Here is an 18,733-nt window from a genome sequence, read left to right as displayed (position 1 = left end):
AGCAAGGTCTGTAGCAGAGGTAAACTTTTTATCAAATCTACCAAAACATTTGGGAAAAAAAACAGGCAATCTTCTGGGCACAACCTCTTAATGGATAATAAAATGCAGGAATATACTGAATGCCAATTCCGTGCACTAGGAAGCTGTGCCTTCTCTGTACATACTGCTCTCTGGTACTGTGAGCTATGGCTAACCTGGACTTCAGTTCAACAGAGGAGTTTCTGTCAACTGTCTCTATTTCATCCTCTTTCCTGAAAACATGGCTACGTGGAGGAAAGGTCAGGTCTCTTTCTTTTCACAATTTGACAGAGTACAACAATCTAGGAAAAGGGATACAAGACAGAAATGGAGATTATTTCATTTTTTTTAGAGAGAACTTGAGTGTCAGAAGATTTCTTACTTTGGTCTGCTTTGTTTTGGTCCTTGCCATACAGATACCCTTTGAAGATCACTTTTTAGCCAGCTTTCTCAACGTGTGAAAGATAAGCACTTTTACGAAAGCTGTGTCTGACTACAACAGGCTGAGATTACTTCGAGTTTGGATCCAAGTCCATCTTTTTTCACAGCTGATCTGTATTAGAAATGATGTCAAGTGCATCAGTTGAATGTACCCTGGAGGCAATTTCTGCTTCCCTTCCTTTTGCTCTCGCCAGCGGTATTTCTTTACCTGTTGTCTGTCTTTGTATGTTAAGATTATAAACTTTTTGGTTTGATTCTTCAGCTTAGTATGAATTGCCCTGATCACTATCTGTTTGAAGTACTTGGAATACTTCCTCACTATAAAATGTAAGAATGGTAATGTTGGGAAACTAAGTGGTCTTTGTTAAACTGCCTTACTGGATAAGATTGATTAACAGTGTCCCTCGTAGTTCGTAAAATCGTGTTATTATAGACTTCTCCTAGGGAAATCTGCAATACAGGTTCCCTCTTCAGGGCATGATGTCTGTAGTAATGTTATGCTTTAAAACTTTCAGAGGTTTCAGATTGTTAATTTTTGTTATCTAGTCCTTGAATAGCATCTAACAAGTGTATTTACAATTTCAGTTTATCTTTATTAGAAGAATTTGACTGCAGCTGTAATGAGTTGGAGTCCTTACCTTCTACCATCGGCTACCTTCATAACCTGAGGACATTGGCTGTGGATGAGAATTTCCTTCCTGAACTGCCCAGAGAAGTAAGAAGCTGATTCTGTTTTTAAATTACAGATTGAAATGTTTTGTGGTAGGCCCAAGATTTCACCCCTACTCAGACGAAATACCTGTTAAACCAATTGTTTCTGCACAATGTGGAAGACCAAATCTTTCTTACATACTCAACAGTAAAATAATAAACCCAGTAAATTAGTAAATTTATGTAAAGGTGAGAATATCACTCAGAAGAGTAGTGCAGGTAACCCTAGGCATTTCCCTGATGTTACTGACAAAGGGAGGGCATTATTTTCTGACTTTAGATTCTGTATTTTCTGCTTTTTGTCATAGTAAAAACACAATTTGGCCAACTCCTGACATAAAAAGGTAGTGATAATACATTTTTTCAAGGTAGGTATTGTAACATCTTTGGTTTTTTCATTCCTATAGATTGGGAGCTGTAAAAACGTAACAGTAATGTCTCTGCGTTCTAACAAGCTAGAATTTCTTCCTGATGAAATTGGTCAGATGCAGAAGCTGAGAGTGTTAAATCTGAGCGATAACAGGTATAGTTCACATAATTTTTCTAACCCGTTATAAGAATTTATTTGAAAAAAATTTTAAACTTCTTTTTAGGTATTTGTAAAAATACATTTATATAAAATACATTTTAAAATATAAAAATTGTTCTTAGAATTACGTTATTTAAACTATAAGGAAAAAATCTTGATTTTTTTTTTTTTTTTAAATCTTTATGGTTTGGTCTTAGTTGCACTGACATCCAAAGAAAAACTTGAATGGGGCCAAGGTCAGGGTCTCAGTCTGTTTTAATAGATTAAAACCTGTTTACTTCTTTTATCTCCTGGTGTTTCCATGTGAAAGTGTGATTTTGGCTTTAAAATTGTATATAACTTTGTAACATTTAATGGTTAAAAAATTGTGACGAGCTGATATATAGGAAATCACTAAATGCAAGCACACTAGCATGTTATTCTGACTCCACTAAAATCAGAAGAAAATTTTCTATTTATTTCCTTCAGCAGAGCAAAGGTTTTGTCAAAAAACCAGATTCTCCTGTTCTTATGCACATGACTCTTCCTCTGAGAAATGGAATGCTTAAAATAAGCCTTTCTTGATACCTATCCCATGCTGCCATAGGCATCAGAAAAGACTGACTTTTCCTTGAAATTTATACATACGTGTTCCAAGAATATGTTAATTTTCAGTGTAACCACAGAAATACAAGTTTTCTCGGTAGTGCAACAAATGGTGTGTGGATACCATTTTGTTTCCAGTAATTATCATCCATACTTAGTAAAAATCAGAGGAAGGACTTTCCACACCTGTGTCTGATTTACTGTCAGCAGTTTCATTGTTGAAATTAAGGCTGACCATAAAATATAGAATGAAGTAATGTAGAAATCCCTGTAATATATTTGTTTAAAATTATTTGCTTAATTCTGCTAGATAATTTTCCACATTGCAATTGTGTGTCATAAAATATATTATGTATGGACCAGAACGCAAAGTTAAACTTAACTCTAGTTTGTGTTGAAACTGTCCAAGTCCCAGAATCAAATCTTGGGTCTCTTGATTTTGGGTTTCAGATTCCAGTGCTTTCCCAGGGACAGGGAGTACTCTCCCATCAGTATGTCTTCGCAGCTGTCTATGTTCGTGCTTTTATCTGTACAGCTAGCGCCTGAAACTGTATTTCAGGCAACATTTCAAACTCCCTCAGGCAGTGCAGCTTCCCCTCACTGTTCCTGCACCCATATACCCTGTCCTGTCCTAGTGCGATTTTGTCCAGGTGTATGGTGATCTCGAATACGTAAGTGATACAGGTGAAAGCAGCCTGTCAGGAATATGGTGAGTTTTCAGATGGACGTTTCCAGTGGCTGGTCCACCCTGTTGCTGCACAGCCAGCTGTAGTGGCACGCGGAGGAGGCACAGAGTGGGCATAGGAGTGGGGAGGCAACAGGGCAGTGCTGGTTCCAGGCCTCTTGGGAGTCCAAGTTGCTGCAACTGCAGGGTGCCTTCCCTGGCACATCAAACCAATCTGAGCTGGATCACTCTGTTTGCCCCCTTTTCAAAGCTGTAATTGTGCCATGAATTTGCGTTGAGGAAGCAGAAAACGAGTCTTTTTTTCCGCCCCCGCCCCGTGCCTTTATTTTGCCAAGTTACTTTTCAGTCAGGTCAGCTGCTGATGTCAGGCACGTGACTTCATGTGTAATTCCTGATTATGAGTGCTATAGCTGGGGTAAGAGAGGGAGGAGGTGGCTCACTGCTGGGAGGAGGCAGTGGAGGTGGGGTAAGAGCAGGCAAGGTGTCCCGACCAAGCTGACCTGACAGCTGGATGCCACCAGAACAGCAGTTCTGCCCCACCTTCCTTTTACCCCAGCTGTCCAGGTATAGAGAGGATTGGGATTTCCATTGTGGAGGAAGGTAATTATGGGACCAGCATCCCAATGATGTGATGTTCCTTGGGGTGGAATGCGTCATCTGCTGTCCTTCCCACTCCCCTTTCAGTGCTGGCTGGTAGCCCTGCATCTGCCCTTATGCTTGTTCAGGGCTCACTGGACAAGCCACTGAGCTGATTTACCTCGGTGAAAATGGAAGAAGCTATCGTTCTTCTTGTTGTGTTCATTTTATTACACTCCTCACAGTCCATTTGCTCACTGTGGAGTCTGGCAAACACCAAAGCCAGCTAAAGGTAAACAGTGGTTGTGCTCCAAAGCAGGTGTGAGGAGGACAGGAGAACGGGACCAACCTTTGCCTGTTGGGGTGGGAAGCTGTTCTCTCAAGTCCACCTGAAAAACAGTACAGCGAGTTGTAAGCATTGTAGAACTAGTGGGAGAGCACAGTCTAGACTAGGAGAGATGGGAACTGACTCAGACTGTGGACCTTCAACCTTTAAATGTGGTTGAATTGTCTCATGTACTTTTCTTGAGAGGTTTGGGGAGTAAATTCTTCCTTCATTGTTGATATCAATTCCAGCTGAGGTTAAATGTTACCCTGCTGAGGCTTTGCGATAATGCTTTTGTTATGGAACTTCCCATCTTAATGAAACTAAAAAGTTTCAACATTTTGGCACCAAAGAGTTTGGACAAAGTTCAGATACCATCTTAATGTTGAATTTTTTTTTTTTTTTTACTTTTCTGTTTTCCCATTTTCACATCCATGTTAACATTAAGGCAATATCCATTCTTTCTTTGAATGAGTCCATATCTACATGTTAATAAGGAGTGTACTTGGGCTCCGCTTGTTGCTAGGAACCTTTCCATGTTACCACAATAGTTTTGCCCCTCTACTCTTCCTGCTTCAGATATGACGAAGGTAGAGCACACTAGCTCTTTTCCTGGACACCCTTTTGAGCCATTGGAAGAAGAGACACAGACACACAAGCAGAGCAGAAAGGCAATTCTAGAGCCAAGGTGTCATGTGCTTCACCCTACGGTGGTGGGCTCCTGGGTCTTGGGATGTGGGTCAGCCTTTTCCCTGTCAGCCTGTTACAAGACCTGCTGAGCCCTGGCCTCTGTGGGCTCTGCTGCTAAGGCAGACCCATTCACACCAAACACTGCTGATGCCGCCTTTTGGGCATGAAAGCTCCAACGTTTGCACAAATCTTCTGCAGACCAGCTGTTGCTCCCTGTACTACATAACAGATGGGGATGGACTGTGCATATGATCGCATATTCTTTCAGAATTTATCTGGTCAGTCCTTGATGACTTTCTCCTCCTGACACCAGAGAGGATTTCATGTCCATTCTGGCAGGTGTCCTGTTACTCATGCATCTTTGCATGTTATTTTCCTTGCAGAGGGAACAGACTCCATCACCATGACTGTCAATCCATGCTGATTGTCATGGATGTATTGTTTTACAAAGGGAACACAGTCTTCCATTGGGGATCTGCCCACTGCAGGTTCATCCCAGTGAATGATACCTCAGGGTCATCTCCTTCTACTTTGTCACATGCCAAATTTCACCTCCAGTGTCTACAACTGTGACTGTAAATGGTGCACTTGTGTATCCATTAGCCTCTTACGTCATTGCCTTTATCCTAGTGACTTTCTCTGCTAGTAGCTGGGCTACTCAAGTGTTTACTGAGAGATGCCCTTTTACCACCAAAAATGTTCCTCATGGCATGGGGAGTGCACTCTGCCTCAAGGCATGTAGAGTGCAAGGATATTAGTGGCTTTGAACTTGCCTTGCCAGAGTGCGTGGAAAATTTGCAGTCTACTTTCTGAATGGTCACGCACACATGGAGTGATGGACAACTGTGATGTAGCATGTAAAAAGGAAAAGAAGAGCTCTGCCTCTGTGCGTTATCTGGAGCTTGTCCAGGTATGAAAGTCAGAAACATTTTGGGAGATTTGGTCTAAAATCCTGATTGGATGTCTTTCAGGAAGGAGGCAAACCTGACATAGACCTCTTTGCCACTCAGGCTAACAGGAATCTCAAATTTTTGTGAGTTGACACATTTTGCTCAAAGGTGGGTCAGTGTTTGGAGTCCCTCTCAGTGCATTTTTAATACTATGGTTTCAGCTACTACAGGCTTCTCCTCTTGTTCCATGTCTTCTGAAGGCCCTCATTGCTCTAAGATGGACCTTGCTGATCTTAATTGACCAGAAGCTGGTTTAGTTCCAGGACTTTATTCAAATATTCATGTTAGAATTCCATTTTAACCAGGGAATTAGACTCCAGCTTTTCTTTCCCATGCCATACACTCTAAGACTATATACTTCTCATCTCCAAAGTTGGGAGTCCTCTCTCCTTTTATCTTTACAGGTCCAAATCTTTTCAACCCTGTTACAGGCTCTTCATCCCTGGGAAATGCGGTATTCGGTTGTCTCTACACAATAAAAGGCAACGATGGGTTGAATCCTGACTTGCTATCAGATTGCAAAGGTGGAGTCTAATGAGGGCTAGTGTGCATCTGACCAGAGCTTAGGTGGCTTAGGAAAGTGTTGATTCCAGATACTTGCAGTGCAGCTACCTGGAGATTCATCCTTGCCTTTGCCAGGCATAACACTGTCTCCAGTGCTCCAAGTACCAATGCAGCATTTGATAAAGTATTTGTGCAATTACTACTTGCATGAAAGATATCGATACCTCCACCACATAATGAGTAACTGGGGGTAGCTGCTTGGATTCAGTCACTGTTAAGAGTGCACATGGGATTCATTCAAAGAAAAAAAGATGTCTTACCAGTAACCGGTGTTCTTCACAATGTGTAGTCCACATATACATTTGTCTTCCATCTGCTTCTCCTCTCTCCTCAGAGTCCTTCCAGGTATGAATCCTGTGATTGAGAGGTAGAATTGTTAGAATGTACATTTGGGCTACACTTCTCAAAGAGCATCGGTTACTGGTAAGTAACCTTTCTTTTAGTTTTAGATTGTTCTTAAAGAAGAGCTGAAAGAATCATCACCTTTCTGTATTTGTAGTGCTTCTGCTTCTGTCCTGGGGTCAAAACTCAGTTACTGCTCTGAATCTCACCCACAGAAGTTAGATGAAAAAAGGTCCTAAGATTACATGATCCATTCAAAAAAAGAATGTTCACTGGTGTACCTTTTCTTTTTCTGTTTAGTTATTTAATTATACAATATTCCTCATTGCCAAAGAGGTAATTACTTCTGGCCATGTATATCCACGAGTAGTTTTGTGAACAGTATGTTAATGGGTTAATATGAATCATGTTCTTTTAAACTTTCACACTCTGAAAACCCTATTATTATCAATTTGCTGAGAGTTACCTTGGAGAACTGTCACAAATAGCAACTATCTCTGGGCTTGACCAACTGACTGGTAATGCTGCTTGTTATGATTAACTTTCAACATGTTTGACATTAATTTTTCATGTTTGGGTTATTTGAAAATTCTTTCTGAATATCACCAAAGTATATTATATGCATCAATGAATCTAGAAAGTATTCCCCTAGGTGTTTGGTAAGCTCTTTGTATGTTGTGTTCTCAAACTAATAATCAGTGGAAATTCTTCCCATACTCTGAGCTTGCTTACTTAGGGCATAACAAAACCAAAATTTAGTACTTGGTACAAATACGTAGTGGGTTAATTTACAAAACTATGAGAAAAACAATTATTATCAAGAAAAAAAAGTTAAAATCATGTCTGTTGGTAGGCTTACAATAAAAGCAAAGACTACCTTTGCCCCATAAGACCCCTCAAATATCGACATTTGATTTTTTTTATATTTAAACAGTATCAATGACATTTTCTTTGCTCTTCTTGTGATCCATGAATAATATTCATTAGCTTACTCTTAAAGTATTTAGCCCTTAAGAAGTTAACAAATTATGCAAGAGATGTAATCTAGGATTAATAATGGAAGGAATTATTCTAAAGTCCTCATTCCAGAATGGTGTAACACACTGACATGTAGCTTCTTCGAAGTTGTGAAGTCATATGGTACAATGGTTTAATGTTTAGGTGTGTGCTGTTTTTGGTTTGGTTTGTTTTTATGCACCTGAGGAACTTCAGGGGAAACATCTTCTCCTTTTTTCTCACGAGAAAACATTTTCTATGTGAAAATTAAACACTATAAAAAGAACATACGCATTTCATGCTTTTCCAAACTATTACTGCGGATAGTTGTTTTCCTGAAAAATCAGTTGGTGCTTCAGGATTTACCTTAAAAGAAAAATTTTTATTAATAACTTTTAAACTTTTACATTTACCAATGGCATACATGATTTTACCTGTAATTTAACCTAATTAATATGAATACAGATAATCTCTATAGCACTAAGAGATTTCTTTAATTTGGCTATCACATTTTCAGCTCTTTTTACAAATCGGTTTAAGAGATTGCAAATTGAAGTTATTAGTGATTAAAAAATTGCACAGGAATGAAACTGTTGCTCATGCAAGAAAGCATGCACGGTGGGTGGCTGCCAAGTGTTAGAACTAGTGCAATTGCTCTGAAGATTCAGAGATATGGTTTTCCCACAGACTTCATGTCTCTGGATGCCATTCAGCTGATGCCTGAAGGAATGGGTTCAGGGTGTATGGCTATATTTCTGTTAGTCCTATTCCCAGTCCTGACTGCTGGGCTACAGTTGCTCTGAAACAGTCAAACAGCACCTTCCAGCAGAGAAATGGCCTCATGCAACGGTTATTTATTCAGGCTGAGTAAAATACCATCCATAGTAAGAATAAGTCATTTTGGTACAGCATAGTTTGCCTTTGAATTGCACATTAATTTAATTTGGCCATCTTCTTAACTATCTATACACCAATTAAAGTTTCGTCTAGTATTGTGAATATATTTTCCCTTAGATTTATAAAAACAATTACATCTGTAATTTTCCAAACTGTCTAGTGAGAAGTTTCAGCATTTAAGCATAAAAGAAAAGCTCTCTGTTGAATAGCACAGCCATAAACTTTACATTTCTTTGTACTGAAATCTGATTGCAGTCATGTGTTAGATCAATGGAAGCAGTGCAGATTAATCATTTTTTTCAATTACTGATGAACAGTTTTCTCTTCAGAGGAGGCCAACTCCTTTACTGAGGATGATGTGAGTTAGTTCTTTGAAATCAGCAGTTATGTTGATTTATACCAAATAGGGTCTGGCCTATAGTATGTAGAAAGTAATCAACCTACATCCATGCGTAACTAATATTTGAGATCCTTTGTAGCTGTCAATAAATCCTTATTTTGGCTGATGAAGCTAGAAAAGCATTTATGTATTTACCTTTCATGGTTAAACTAATATAGTGTCAGTGACAATTATCATGGGCCTTGTTTTGAAAGTGGGTGTGATGCACAATCACTTGGTAATTCAGTTGTTCGTGAAAGTCAGAGTGTTTGCATGTGCATTGTTAGTACAGATGAAGGAGGAATGTTCCTACAGTACACAATTCAAAAAGCAGTCTTAAACTTGCAAAAAACCCCTGCAATTAGAAAAAGAGGCTGAGGCTTATCTTGGTTGAAAATTTTGAAAAAACAGTAATGATTTTGGGTGCCTCCATTCTTTGGTCTCTAATTTGAGATTTTTTCTTTTAAAGAATCCTTAAAATCAAAACTTTTCAGATGTTTAAAAACAGGTACCTGGGCTTATTGGCAAAGAAGAATTAAAAATAAAGAACCTGTGTTTTGTTTGAATATGGAAATGGAAAACCAGCTTGGAGATCCCCTTGCCACACATCATTTCTGAAGCATGCTTACCAATTTTCTTCTCCCTTTGATACACACTTCTCAACTTGAGTGCCTTGGAAACGTCACCAGTAACCCTCTGCAGACAAAGGTTTCCATATAGTTTTGAAACTTAGGTTATAGGTACTGAATCCTAAAGTGTAAAGAAATAAAAGTATCACTTGAAAAGCAAAAGTTCTTCTCTTTTTATACAGAAAAAAAGCTCTGAATAAAACATCTGGATAAACACTATTTAAGAATCTTTATGTTAACTATTAGAGCTTAAACTTGTAACCTTAATTTATAAAGAATGTCACATACTGCATGATTCCACACTGCAGTATTCATTTTATGATAAGACAGGAATGAAAACTAAATTTCAGGTATTTTAGGCAATCCTTACTTTCTTATGGCATTAATTCTAGGTTTAAACATGCACACACATGTAAAACCACTCTAATCTGTACAGGCATTTAATTGGAGATTATGTCATAGCACACTATGTATGTGTATACATTCATGTCAATTTATTTCACTTTTATAGATAAGTCATTTTTAGTATAAGGTATTCTTACTAAAATCTTTAAAATGTGTTACTTGTAGTAAGTACACACTGCTTTCTGAAATAACATGATTTTTAATGTGTGGCAAAAATACATCTGAAGTTATTCCATAATGGGTACAACTTTCAAAGCGCTGCACAGAGGCAATGGTACAAAAGCTTGTGAGGTGCTTATCTCCCAGAAATGCAGATAGATTTTTAATATGAAGAAGACTGTAGGAGTATTGTTGGTTATTTGCTGGTAGAGGGGCAAAGGATTCTCCTGATGATGCCATGCAGGTGGAGTACCTGACAGTGGATTGCCTGTCTTTATCTGAGGTGTGAGTGAGCGTATCTGTAAGAGCCTTTCTTTCCACAGGTTGGGATTGTCTGACTCTCTCAGAAAAGGGCTTTTCCTCTTTTCTTTTTGTTAAATCACATTTAGCTTTTGTCTTTGTAGACAGTTCTTTGGTCAGTCCATTTCTTCCTGCAGTCCTCCAGCTCCCTAACCTTCTGTAACACAAAGATGGGGGAATATCAGTATGTGGTCAGGACAGCCCTCTCGTGTTGGTACAGACTGAAAAGTAAAAATAATATGTTCAGAATTAGTTAGTGGGAAAAACATGAATGAAGTTTCCACAAGCATCTAGTCTTCATTTCCCCATTCCCACGTGCAGATCACTTCTAGGAAATGTGTTTATATGTATAATTAAAATGCTAATTTTTTAACTGTTTCATTTAATTTTGTCGTTTAGGTTCACTATGAATATTTATATTATTTTAATCTTTTTCCTAACATTTCTGCAAAAATGAATTTTCAATAATCTTAGAGTATTTCTGTTCCAAAACTTAAATGCCCAATAAAAGGATTTCTGTTAGCTACACTGAAAACTGTTAGGTCTTTCCTTTAGGTCTCCCTGGGACCAAGATTTTTTCTGTCTTCTGTGTTACAAGCTGTAACTTTGGTTACGTTATAGCCAAGGCAAAATATCGGTATCTCCTTAGTACCTTTAGGGTATGATGTCAGTAGTTTTAGATTCCAAATGTCACTCTTAATGTGGAATGCCCTTAATAAAATACTATATTTTAGTAAAAAGTGTGAGAAAATAAAGATATGAAATTATAGCAATTTCAGTATGATCAAGATAAACATGCTACATACAAATCTTTAAAAGAAATATTGTGAAAATGAAGGATTCATGTTGTTCCAATATTATCATTTACAGACTGAAGAATTTACCATTCACTTTTACTAAACTTAAAGAACTTGCAGCTTTGTGGCTTTCTGACAACCAGGTAATGACTTTCAATATTCATATTTTCTTTAGTAACTAGGGGTCTTAGCAAGGGCCGTAAATGAAACCTATAATTTAATAGATGATTGTAGTAGCATTTTAGAAGTGTTTGCTCCCAGTCCAGCTTTATACTTTCATATCAAGGTATAGATTCTTCTGGCTGTCATTTATTAACTTGCAAAGATCACCTTTGCAGGATTTATTACTTGCATCTAGCTAAGCTTCTATACCCTTACAAAAGTAGTAAATAAAGGCCAAAAGTATCAAGAGAATATTTTATAAATAGAAATTAAAGAGGTAAGACTTTGTGACCAAACTTGTTATTAGTTTGGCCCGTCCTTTACTCCATCTATGCCTCTATTCTTCTCGTCTTCCTTTTCCCTTTTCTTGTCCATGCTTCCATTCCTGTATCTTTTAAACTCTGTTAAAGTCAGTGGGAGTTTAAACATGTAAAAGAGGCACAAGAACTCTTAGTCTTGTTTTGGAGAAAACTCTCGTTTAAGTTCCTTTTAAATTTAAGTATGCCTTTCTTTGTTCCAAGGGGTTTGGTTTCACTACTATATATTCTTTAGGATTCTATTTTAAAACAAATTATGTAACATGAACACTGAGAAATGTAACAGTTCAACCAGCATCTGAGCACTAAAATAAGTCTCGATCCTTTCCACGATTGGTGGATAGAATAATTTTGCACTTCCGTAATTTAACTCTAAACAGAGAATTGTACTCAATTTGTACAATGTTAGAAATGTTCGACATACCTAACATTTTTTAATCATCTCTATAAATTTTCATAACCTCATCTTTCTCACTTTGCAATAACGCCCATGGTCAGATATTATACCTCTTTAACTGAAGTTGATGAGGATAATTCTTCAGGGGCCAATTATCATGCTACTGGAAATTAATCCATCCTTTTATCTGTATGAAAAAGCCACAGGGACTCAGGTCCTGCAGCTGCCTGTTTGCAGGAGACCGTGTGCGTATGCCTGTGCTGAGCACCGCTGGTTGCAGAACTGCTCAGAGCAGAGCCCGTGCCTGTCCACGGGGCTCGGCCCTGCAGACAGGGTCGTTTCTTTATCAACCTGCTGACTCCTGGCCAGTGCGTACCATTCACCTGGGCCCTCAAATCGTAGCAAAGCCCAATGCAATGCAGTCAATAGATTTACATTGGTACATACTTACTGTACTGCTCCTTAAATGTACTTTTTACTTTTATAGCTAAGCAAAAAATTTTAAAGCTGAAGGGAGGGGAGACTAAGTGGGAGGGATAATAGAAAATGATGAGTAAATTTTAATGTGTTAAATTAGGATTCTTGGTTTTTTCACTGTAATTTCCATTAAAAAAAAAACATTGCATGACTCCTCAGCCCAGCCACAGAACATACACTTCCTTTTAAATATACAATATATTTTCAGCATTTTGACTTTTCTGTGGTATAGCATAGATTAATTTCTATTCTATGAACTATGACAGTCATTCCTAGATGCTACATTAGAGCAAAGTAATAATAAAAAATAATCAGTTGAAGTAAAACACAACAGTAACATCTGAATATTCAGAGTACCTCCATGTAATTTCTCCAGTATCTTGCACCAGGTTTACCCTCAGATGAACTAATAACTGTTGTGAATTTACTCCTCGTTAGCCTAGCTTAAAATAGATCACAGCCATAATGTGGGTGTTTTAACTGTGTAGTTGCATCTCTGTTCTGCTGATCCTTTAGCTTCCTCCCTGGTATGACTCTGAACATGCAGTCAGTGTTTATGGTATTTAGTGTTCTTCTGTTGATCCCCGTAGGAATTACAGGAATTACAGAAGTGAGGAATGGGAGAGGAGGCGTTTCCACCAGATTAATACTTGTTTTAGTCTATAGAGAAGTTTATTTTCATACAGATTTTAGTTAATCTTGTATTTTCTATTTATCAAGTGCTAAAATCCCATCTCAGTTAACACGCATGCTCTGAGTTAACAGTTCTTTGTTTTGTCTTTCCTGTACAGTCCAAGGCTCTCATTCCACTGCAAACTGAGGCTCACCCAGAAACAAAGCAGAGAGTACTGACTAACTACATGTTTCCCCAGCAACCCCGCAGTGATGAAGGTAAAACGCCATCAGCAGTTCCTACAAAGGCAGGAACAGTGCTTGTTCAGATATTGGAGAGAAAAACAGAGGGAGGGAGAGGAAGGGGTTTCAGATGTGGTTCTGTGTGTGAGCGTCTCTTCTGACACATAAAGCCAGTGGTGCACACGTAACAGTCTACATTTTGTCATACACGAAGGAATCCTGTTTGCAAATCCATTATTATCAGGCCATCAGATTTACATTTTCTTGAACACTTTTTTATTTTCAGAAGAGTGGCCTTGTATAAACAATTTGAACCTGGGAATTGAGTGCGCATGGGACAGAACTTCTAGGATATGCCTTGCTGCCGTGCAGACAGGCTGTTGACCAGAGCCAGCTCAACCTGCAGAGACACTGGACCTGTCTGAGAGAGCTGGGGGGTGGGCCGGCTCCTAGACATGGGGGTTCAGAGCTCTGAGCCTGGCAGGATTGAGGGTTTGGCTCCTGACATACCTACATTAAGTTAGAGAGTTTGCCCCTCAGCTCCAGATCTGCCCCGAAAACCTGTTGCTTCCCATCACTCTCATTTCAGTTTTAATATTAAACTCTGTTTGTAATGGTTTGTCAGTTACTACTCTCATTGCCCCCCTCAACAGTTTTAAAACAATAACCCAAGATTACAGGATCAACTGCAAAGGTGTCTTTTTAGATCATTTCCAATCTTCTGTTGGGTGCACTAATTACTTGTTCTTGTGCATTGCTGTTTGCAATTTAACTGTAGATTTCCCGTCAGACAGTGATAGTTTTAATCCTACTTTATGGGAGGAGCAGAGACAGCAACGTATGACTGTTGCCTTTGAATTTGAAGAAAAAAAGGAAGAGGAGGAAAATGCAGGGAAAGTTAAGGTAAGTTCTATTTGATTTATTCTGGTATTCACATATTATGGACAGGGTCCAATTTACAGATCTTGAGTTGAACTGTTTTTGAGTTCTAAATGCCCAGAAAATACTCGTCACCATGTTTCAGGTACAGCAGTTGAGGAAGAATAACATATCTGTTCTCCTTGAAGTACGCATTACCAATTTCTGCTTTTGCTGTTGTTGTCTAGACAGCAAAACTTTGATTTCGTAAGTCAGTTCAGGCCCATAACTCTAATGTCGGGTTCCTACTGTGACAGGTGTTTTGTCACAAAGACAAAATGAACACAAAATGTTGGGAGACTTAGAATTAATGTCCAACCACCTAGTTCTTTAGAAATATTTAGATCACATAGGGCTTTCCATATTCCTCTCAAAGTGGAAGTCGACGAGAGCTTTGCAACTTCGTGGAGTTACACAGGAATGTGCAGTGGAGAGGGTGTCTCTCATCAGTTTTGTAACTTACCAAAAATGAAGATCAAAACATCACTATCTTCCCCCATTTATCTGAAATTAATGTCATTCCAGAGTTTTCAGTTGAGCCCTTAATCAGTTACATTGTTAGAAGGATATTGTCAGGACCATCTACATTTACATGGCATGAAAATTTCTATTTCTTGAATAATATAAAGGAATTAACCCAGATCAAACACTTAAACACTGCAAATTCTTAACTGCGGTAGGATACCCAACATAAAATGTATTGCCAGAGACAAAAACCATATGAGGAGATTTAAATCATACTTTAATTTTAAAATTAACAATACTATTATTAATAGCTATTTAACATTCCGTTTAGATCTTCTTGGAAAGTTTGGATTTTTCTTTTTAGGTTTTTTCCCAATTAGGAATTTTCATCTAACTCTTGTAATTAGAGATAATGGACTCTGCTGCTTTAGTAAAACAGAAAATGTAGTCAAAAAGCAACCTTTGCCTCACAATAAATAGATTAAACTGAAATTTTACCCCAGATGAACTGGAGATTTATGGGTCATATATGGAAAACAGAGCATCTGGGAGAGTTTTATATTGTTCCACCACTTCTCATCAGAATTTTAACTGTGGGTAATATGGCTGTCCAAATGTGCCAAACAATTGAAATATTAACAGAGAAATAGATATCAATTTCTAAGATCATAGAATTCAATTGCAAGGATTATTTAAAATATTGAAAGGTAATATATGAATTATATCACTTAGATAGCCATTTTGTTTTTAATACATTTCAGAAAACTATGAATGACTGAGACAAATGTTTCCTTTGAGTAAAATGTTCTTGTAGAAAAAAATAAATCCTTCATCCACTGAACGCTGTTCCTGTACTTCAGTTCAAATGCTGCCATCTGCTGTATGGAAAACGGGGAGGCAAACACAGCCGAGACACAGTACCACATTTCCAGGTTTCCTAGAAACAGCACTTAACAAAAATAGCTGGCCCGTGCCCATACTGTGAGCAGATGTCTCTGCGTGGTGTGATCCCAGGCCCAGGCGCGCCGCACCAGAGCTCTTCAGGATGCAATGGATGCTCTGGTTGCAGTGCTTCTTATCTGGGCTCTTTGCTCACCCCTGGAGCTGCTGCCAAAGTCGTGGTCTGTGGAGCAGAGTTTGCATTCCCAGACGTGTGCATTGGTCAGCTGCAGTCTCAGCCCAGTTGCAGCAGAACATGAGGAGGGCAGCCCGCGGCCAGGCGTGCTGCCAGCGGAAGAGTGGTTTGTACCGTGTGGGTCATCCATGTCCCGCAGGACTGCACCTCTCCGTAACGTTTTGGCTTGGCCATCCGAAGGTCAAGACAGTCTTCATCCTTTGTATCACTGCTCCTTAGCTGTGGAGGAGTCTAGCACTAAAATATATTTCCTGGAGTTCTTACGTAGCTGTTCTCCCTCTACATCCATAGAGAGTTGGTATAAACCAATGTTGTAGTACGAGTCTGTTTCTGCATGAGATTTCTCTATTCCCATATACAATCCAATGTTCCTGTCCCCCATAATGATCCTAACATGTTCTCATCAGACCAAAACACTAAATTTTGCAGCTGATGCTATAGTTATTGCTTATATAGAGAAGAATTATTAAATGAAAAGCTAAGCAGGGAGCTAGGAGCACATCAGGTATTTCCTCCCGTCTGTGTACCTTGTAGAGAACCTCTCTCCTCTCTCATATCTCACCAGACACCCATAAATACCTGTAGTTTGTAAAAACAGAAAGTAGAGGAATAATACTGTTCAAACCTGGGAAGTCTTGCCAGGCTGTGAAAGGAAAAAATTTCCCACTGAAGGTGTGTGTGGGTTTTTTCCCTATCATGGAAAACAGCCTTTTTGCCCAAGCTGTGAAAATATGACCTCAAATTCAATTACTATTAATAAGATAGAAATGCTTATTTGCACACTTCTGATATGTCTGTGCTCTTTCCCAGTAATGCCAATTCATCTCTATATATGAATGACCATAAAAGTGTTGTAAAAAGTTATTTGACTGAACTGTTCACCAGCCTGTGTTTATTTGCGTACACATGAACTAAAAGCTAATTGCTGGAACCTTTTGAGAACTTAGTGTGTGTCACTTCATCCATGTGTTGCAATAGGTCTTAGGGAAGTTTTAATATTTATGTTTTTAGCAGTTTCACCAGACCTGTATGGGATGAATTTGAAGGTTAACTTAAATTATCAATAGGCAGCAACCACAAACATTGGTAGCGTTTATAAAAGCATACATAGTTTTCACTTTTTATCTTTCATAGTTAAAACTGAACTCTCAGCCAACTATATATTAAAATAGATTTGGTGATTGAAATTGTTCAATAACTTCTTCAATCAAGAATTTTGAACGTCGAAAATTCTCTTTTCAGGATCATGCTACATTTGATGTGGCATTAAACATACAAGAATTGTATCGACAGGTACAGATTTCCTCTGTAATGATAAGTCTAAATCAGTGATGAAAGTATCTGCATTCTAGTGCATATCACCTACCACAGCTGCCAGTATTTTTACTGTTTAATATTAATACTCACAGTGATATGAAACGCTTGCTGAAATCCCTGTCTATGACTTGTCTATCTCATGAAAGTCTTTCAGTTAATTTTTCCTTGACTAGTACTTCTTGAGGATTTGCTCTATGACTTGACTTTTAGCTATGTTTGTCTTTAGAACTTACACTTAAATCATGGTCTGAATTTTGTAAAAAAGCAATTGCCTAATTAGGCCACATCTAAATACGATTTCTTTCAACCGCAAATCAACCAGAGCCTTAGTAATGCTTTACAGACTTAATTTATTTTTTCTGTTGAAATTCTGTATTAACATATGACATCATAGTCATACATTTTAACGTTTTATGTTAAAGTCATATCAGAATCTATTATCCGTAATGTTTATTCTACTGTGGTTCAGAATTGTATGCTAGTATTTCATATAGTTTTATTTTCCAAATTGATCATGCTTTTGCTTCTAAAATATTCCTGTCGAAAGACCTTATTCGTTTGAATCCAAAATTGCATTTTTCCTACTCGTTAGGAATTGTTGTGGTTTAACGCCAGCTGGCAGCTAAGCCCCACACAGCCACTCGCTCACTCCTCCCCGGTGGGATGGGGGAGAGAATCAGAAGGGTAAAAGTGAGAACACTCATGGGCTGAGATAAAGACAGTTTAATAGTAAAGCAAAGCCGCGCACGTAAGCACAGCAAAACAAGGAATTCATTCACTCCTTCCCATCGGCAGGTGTTCAGCCATCTCCAGGACAGCAGGGCTCCATCACGCGTAACAGTGACTTGGGAAGACAAACTCTGTAACTCCAAGCGTCCCCCCCTTCCTTCTTCTTCCCCCAGCTCTATATGCTGAGCATGATGTCATATGGTGTGGAATACCCCATTGGTCAGTTGGGTCAGCTGTCCCGGCTGTGTCCCCTCCCAATTTCTTCTTAGAATGCAACAGCTATAATAGTGAGCTATTAAAAGTAAGCTCCCTTTGCTTACCTCACGTACACAAATGAGGTAAAAGCTTCTTTGTGGTAAATGGTTCCAAATACTCACCACATGGTAAATGTGGAGTAATTTCAAATTTCACAGCCTCATAATTGGGAACCGTTACCCTGACACACTTGCACTGGGAGCTGTAATTTTACTCCACTGAAAGATTTTCTTGCATTTCCACCCCAAATTCAGGCCCAAAGAGAGTGGCAGGCTCAGCCAGCACCTTCTGCATTTCAGCTGGCTGCGTTTGGTGGCTGTTAGGTGCGCTCAGCAGTGGGCTTGCCGCTCTGCAGGGCGTGCTCGCTGGTTTGCCCTGTGAATCCCGAGTTTGGTGCTTAAGCCACAACCATCTTTCACAGCTTGGACAAAGGTGGTGGAGACAGGGCAGGTTTGCAGCCTGAAGGACGGAGCGGGGGGGCAGGAGATGCTCCGTGGAGGAGAGAGCCCTGTGCTGAGAGGAAAGCATCTGCCGCAGGCTAGGCTCGGGGGACAGACCTACAAGCTGCCCACACTCTCTGCACAGGCCAAGCAACCTTGCGGAGGTTGTGCTTTGTTTGGATGCACACTTCAGTTTCCTCAGCATCTCTTCTTATGATGTGATGTGATGTTCAGCACACAAAATACGTCTGTAACACAGTGGGGGAGGTATAAGGAGAGATCAGCATC

The 18,733-nt window shown here is 39.0% G+C and overlaps 1 protein-coding gene across 1 annotated transcript in view; it reads left to right on the top strand.

The window, feature by feature from the left end:
• Nucleotides 1-18,733, top strand: part of LRRC7 (leucine rich repeat containing 7) — a gene marked incomplete at its 5' end in the record, with an annotated part of 62,158 nt that overhangs the window by 8,853 nt on the left and 34,572 nt on the right. Inside the window, 5 exons of the mRNA XM_009582152.1 lie at nt 1,045-1,174; nt 1,578-1,693; nt 11,052-11,121; nt 13,123-13,222; nt 13,965-14,089. Coding sequence (XP_009580447.1) covers nt 1,045-1,174; nt 1,578-1,693; nt 11,052-11,121; nt 13,123-13,222; nt 13,965-14,089 — 541 coding nt within the window. The remainder of the gene's footprint in view (nt 1-1,044; nt 1,175-1,577; nt 1,694-11,051; nt 11,122-13,122; nt 13,223-13,964; nt 14,090-18,733) is intronic.

Source organism: Fulmarus glacialis, unplaced genomic scaffold (assembly GCF_000690835.1).
Source record: "Fulmarus glacialis isolate BGI_N327 unplaced genomic scaffold, ASM69083v1 scaffold29967, whole genome shotgun sequence".
Taxonomy (NCBI): domain Eukaryota; kingdom Metazoa; phylum Chordata; class Aves; order Procellariiformes; family Procellariidae; genus Fulmarus; species Fulmarus glacialis.
Note: the sequence above shows the minus strand (reverse complement) of the source record. Positions and strands in the feature narration are given on the sequence as shown.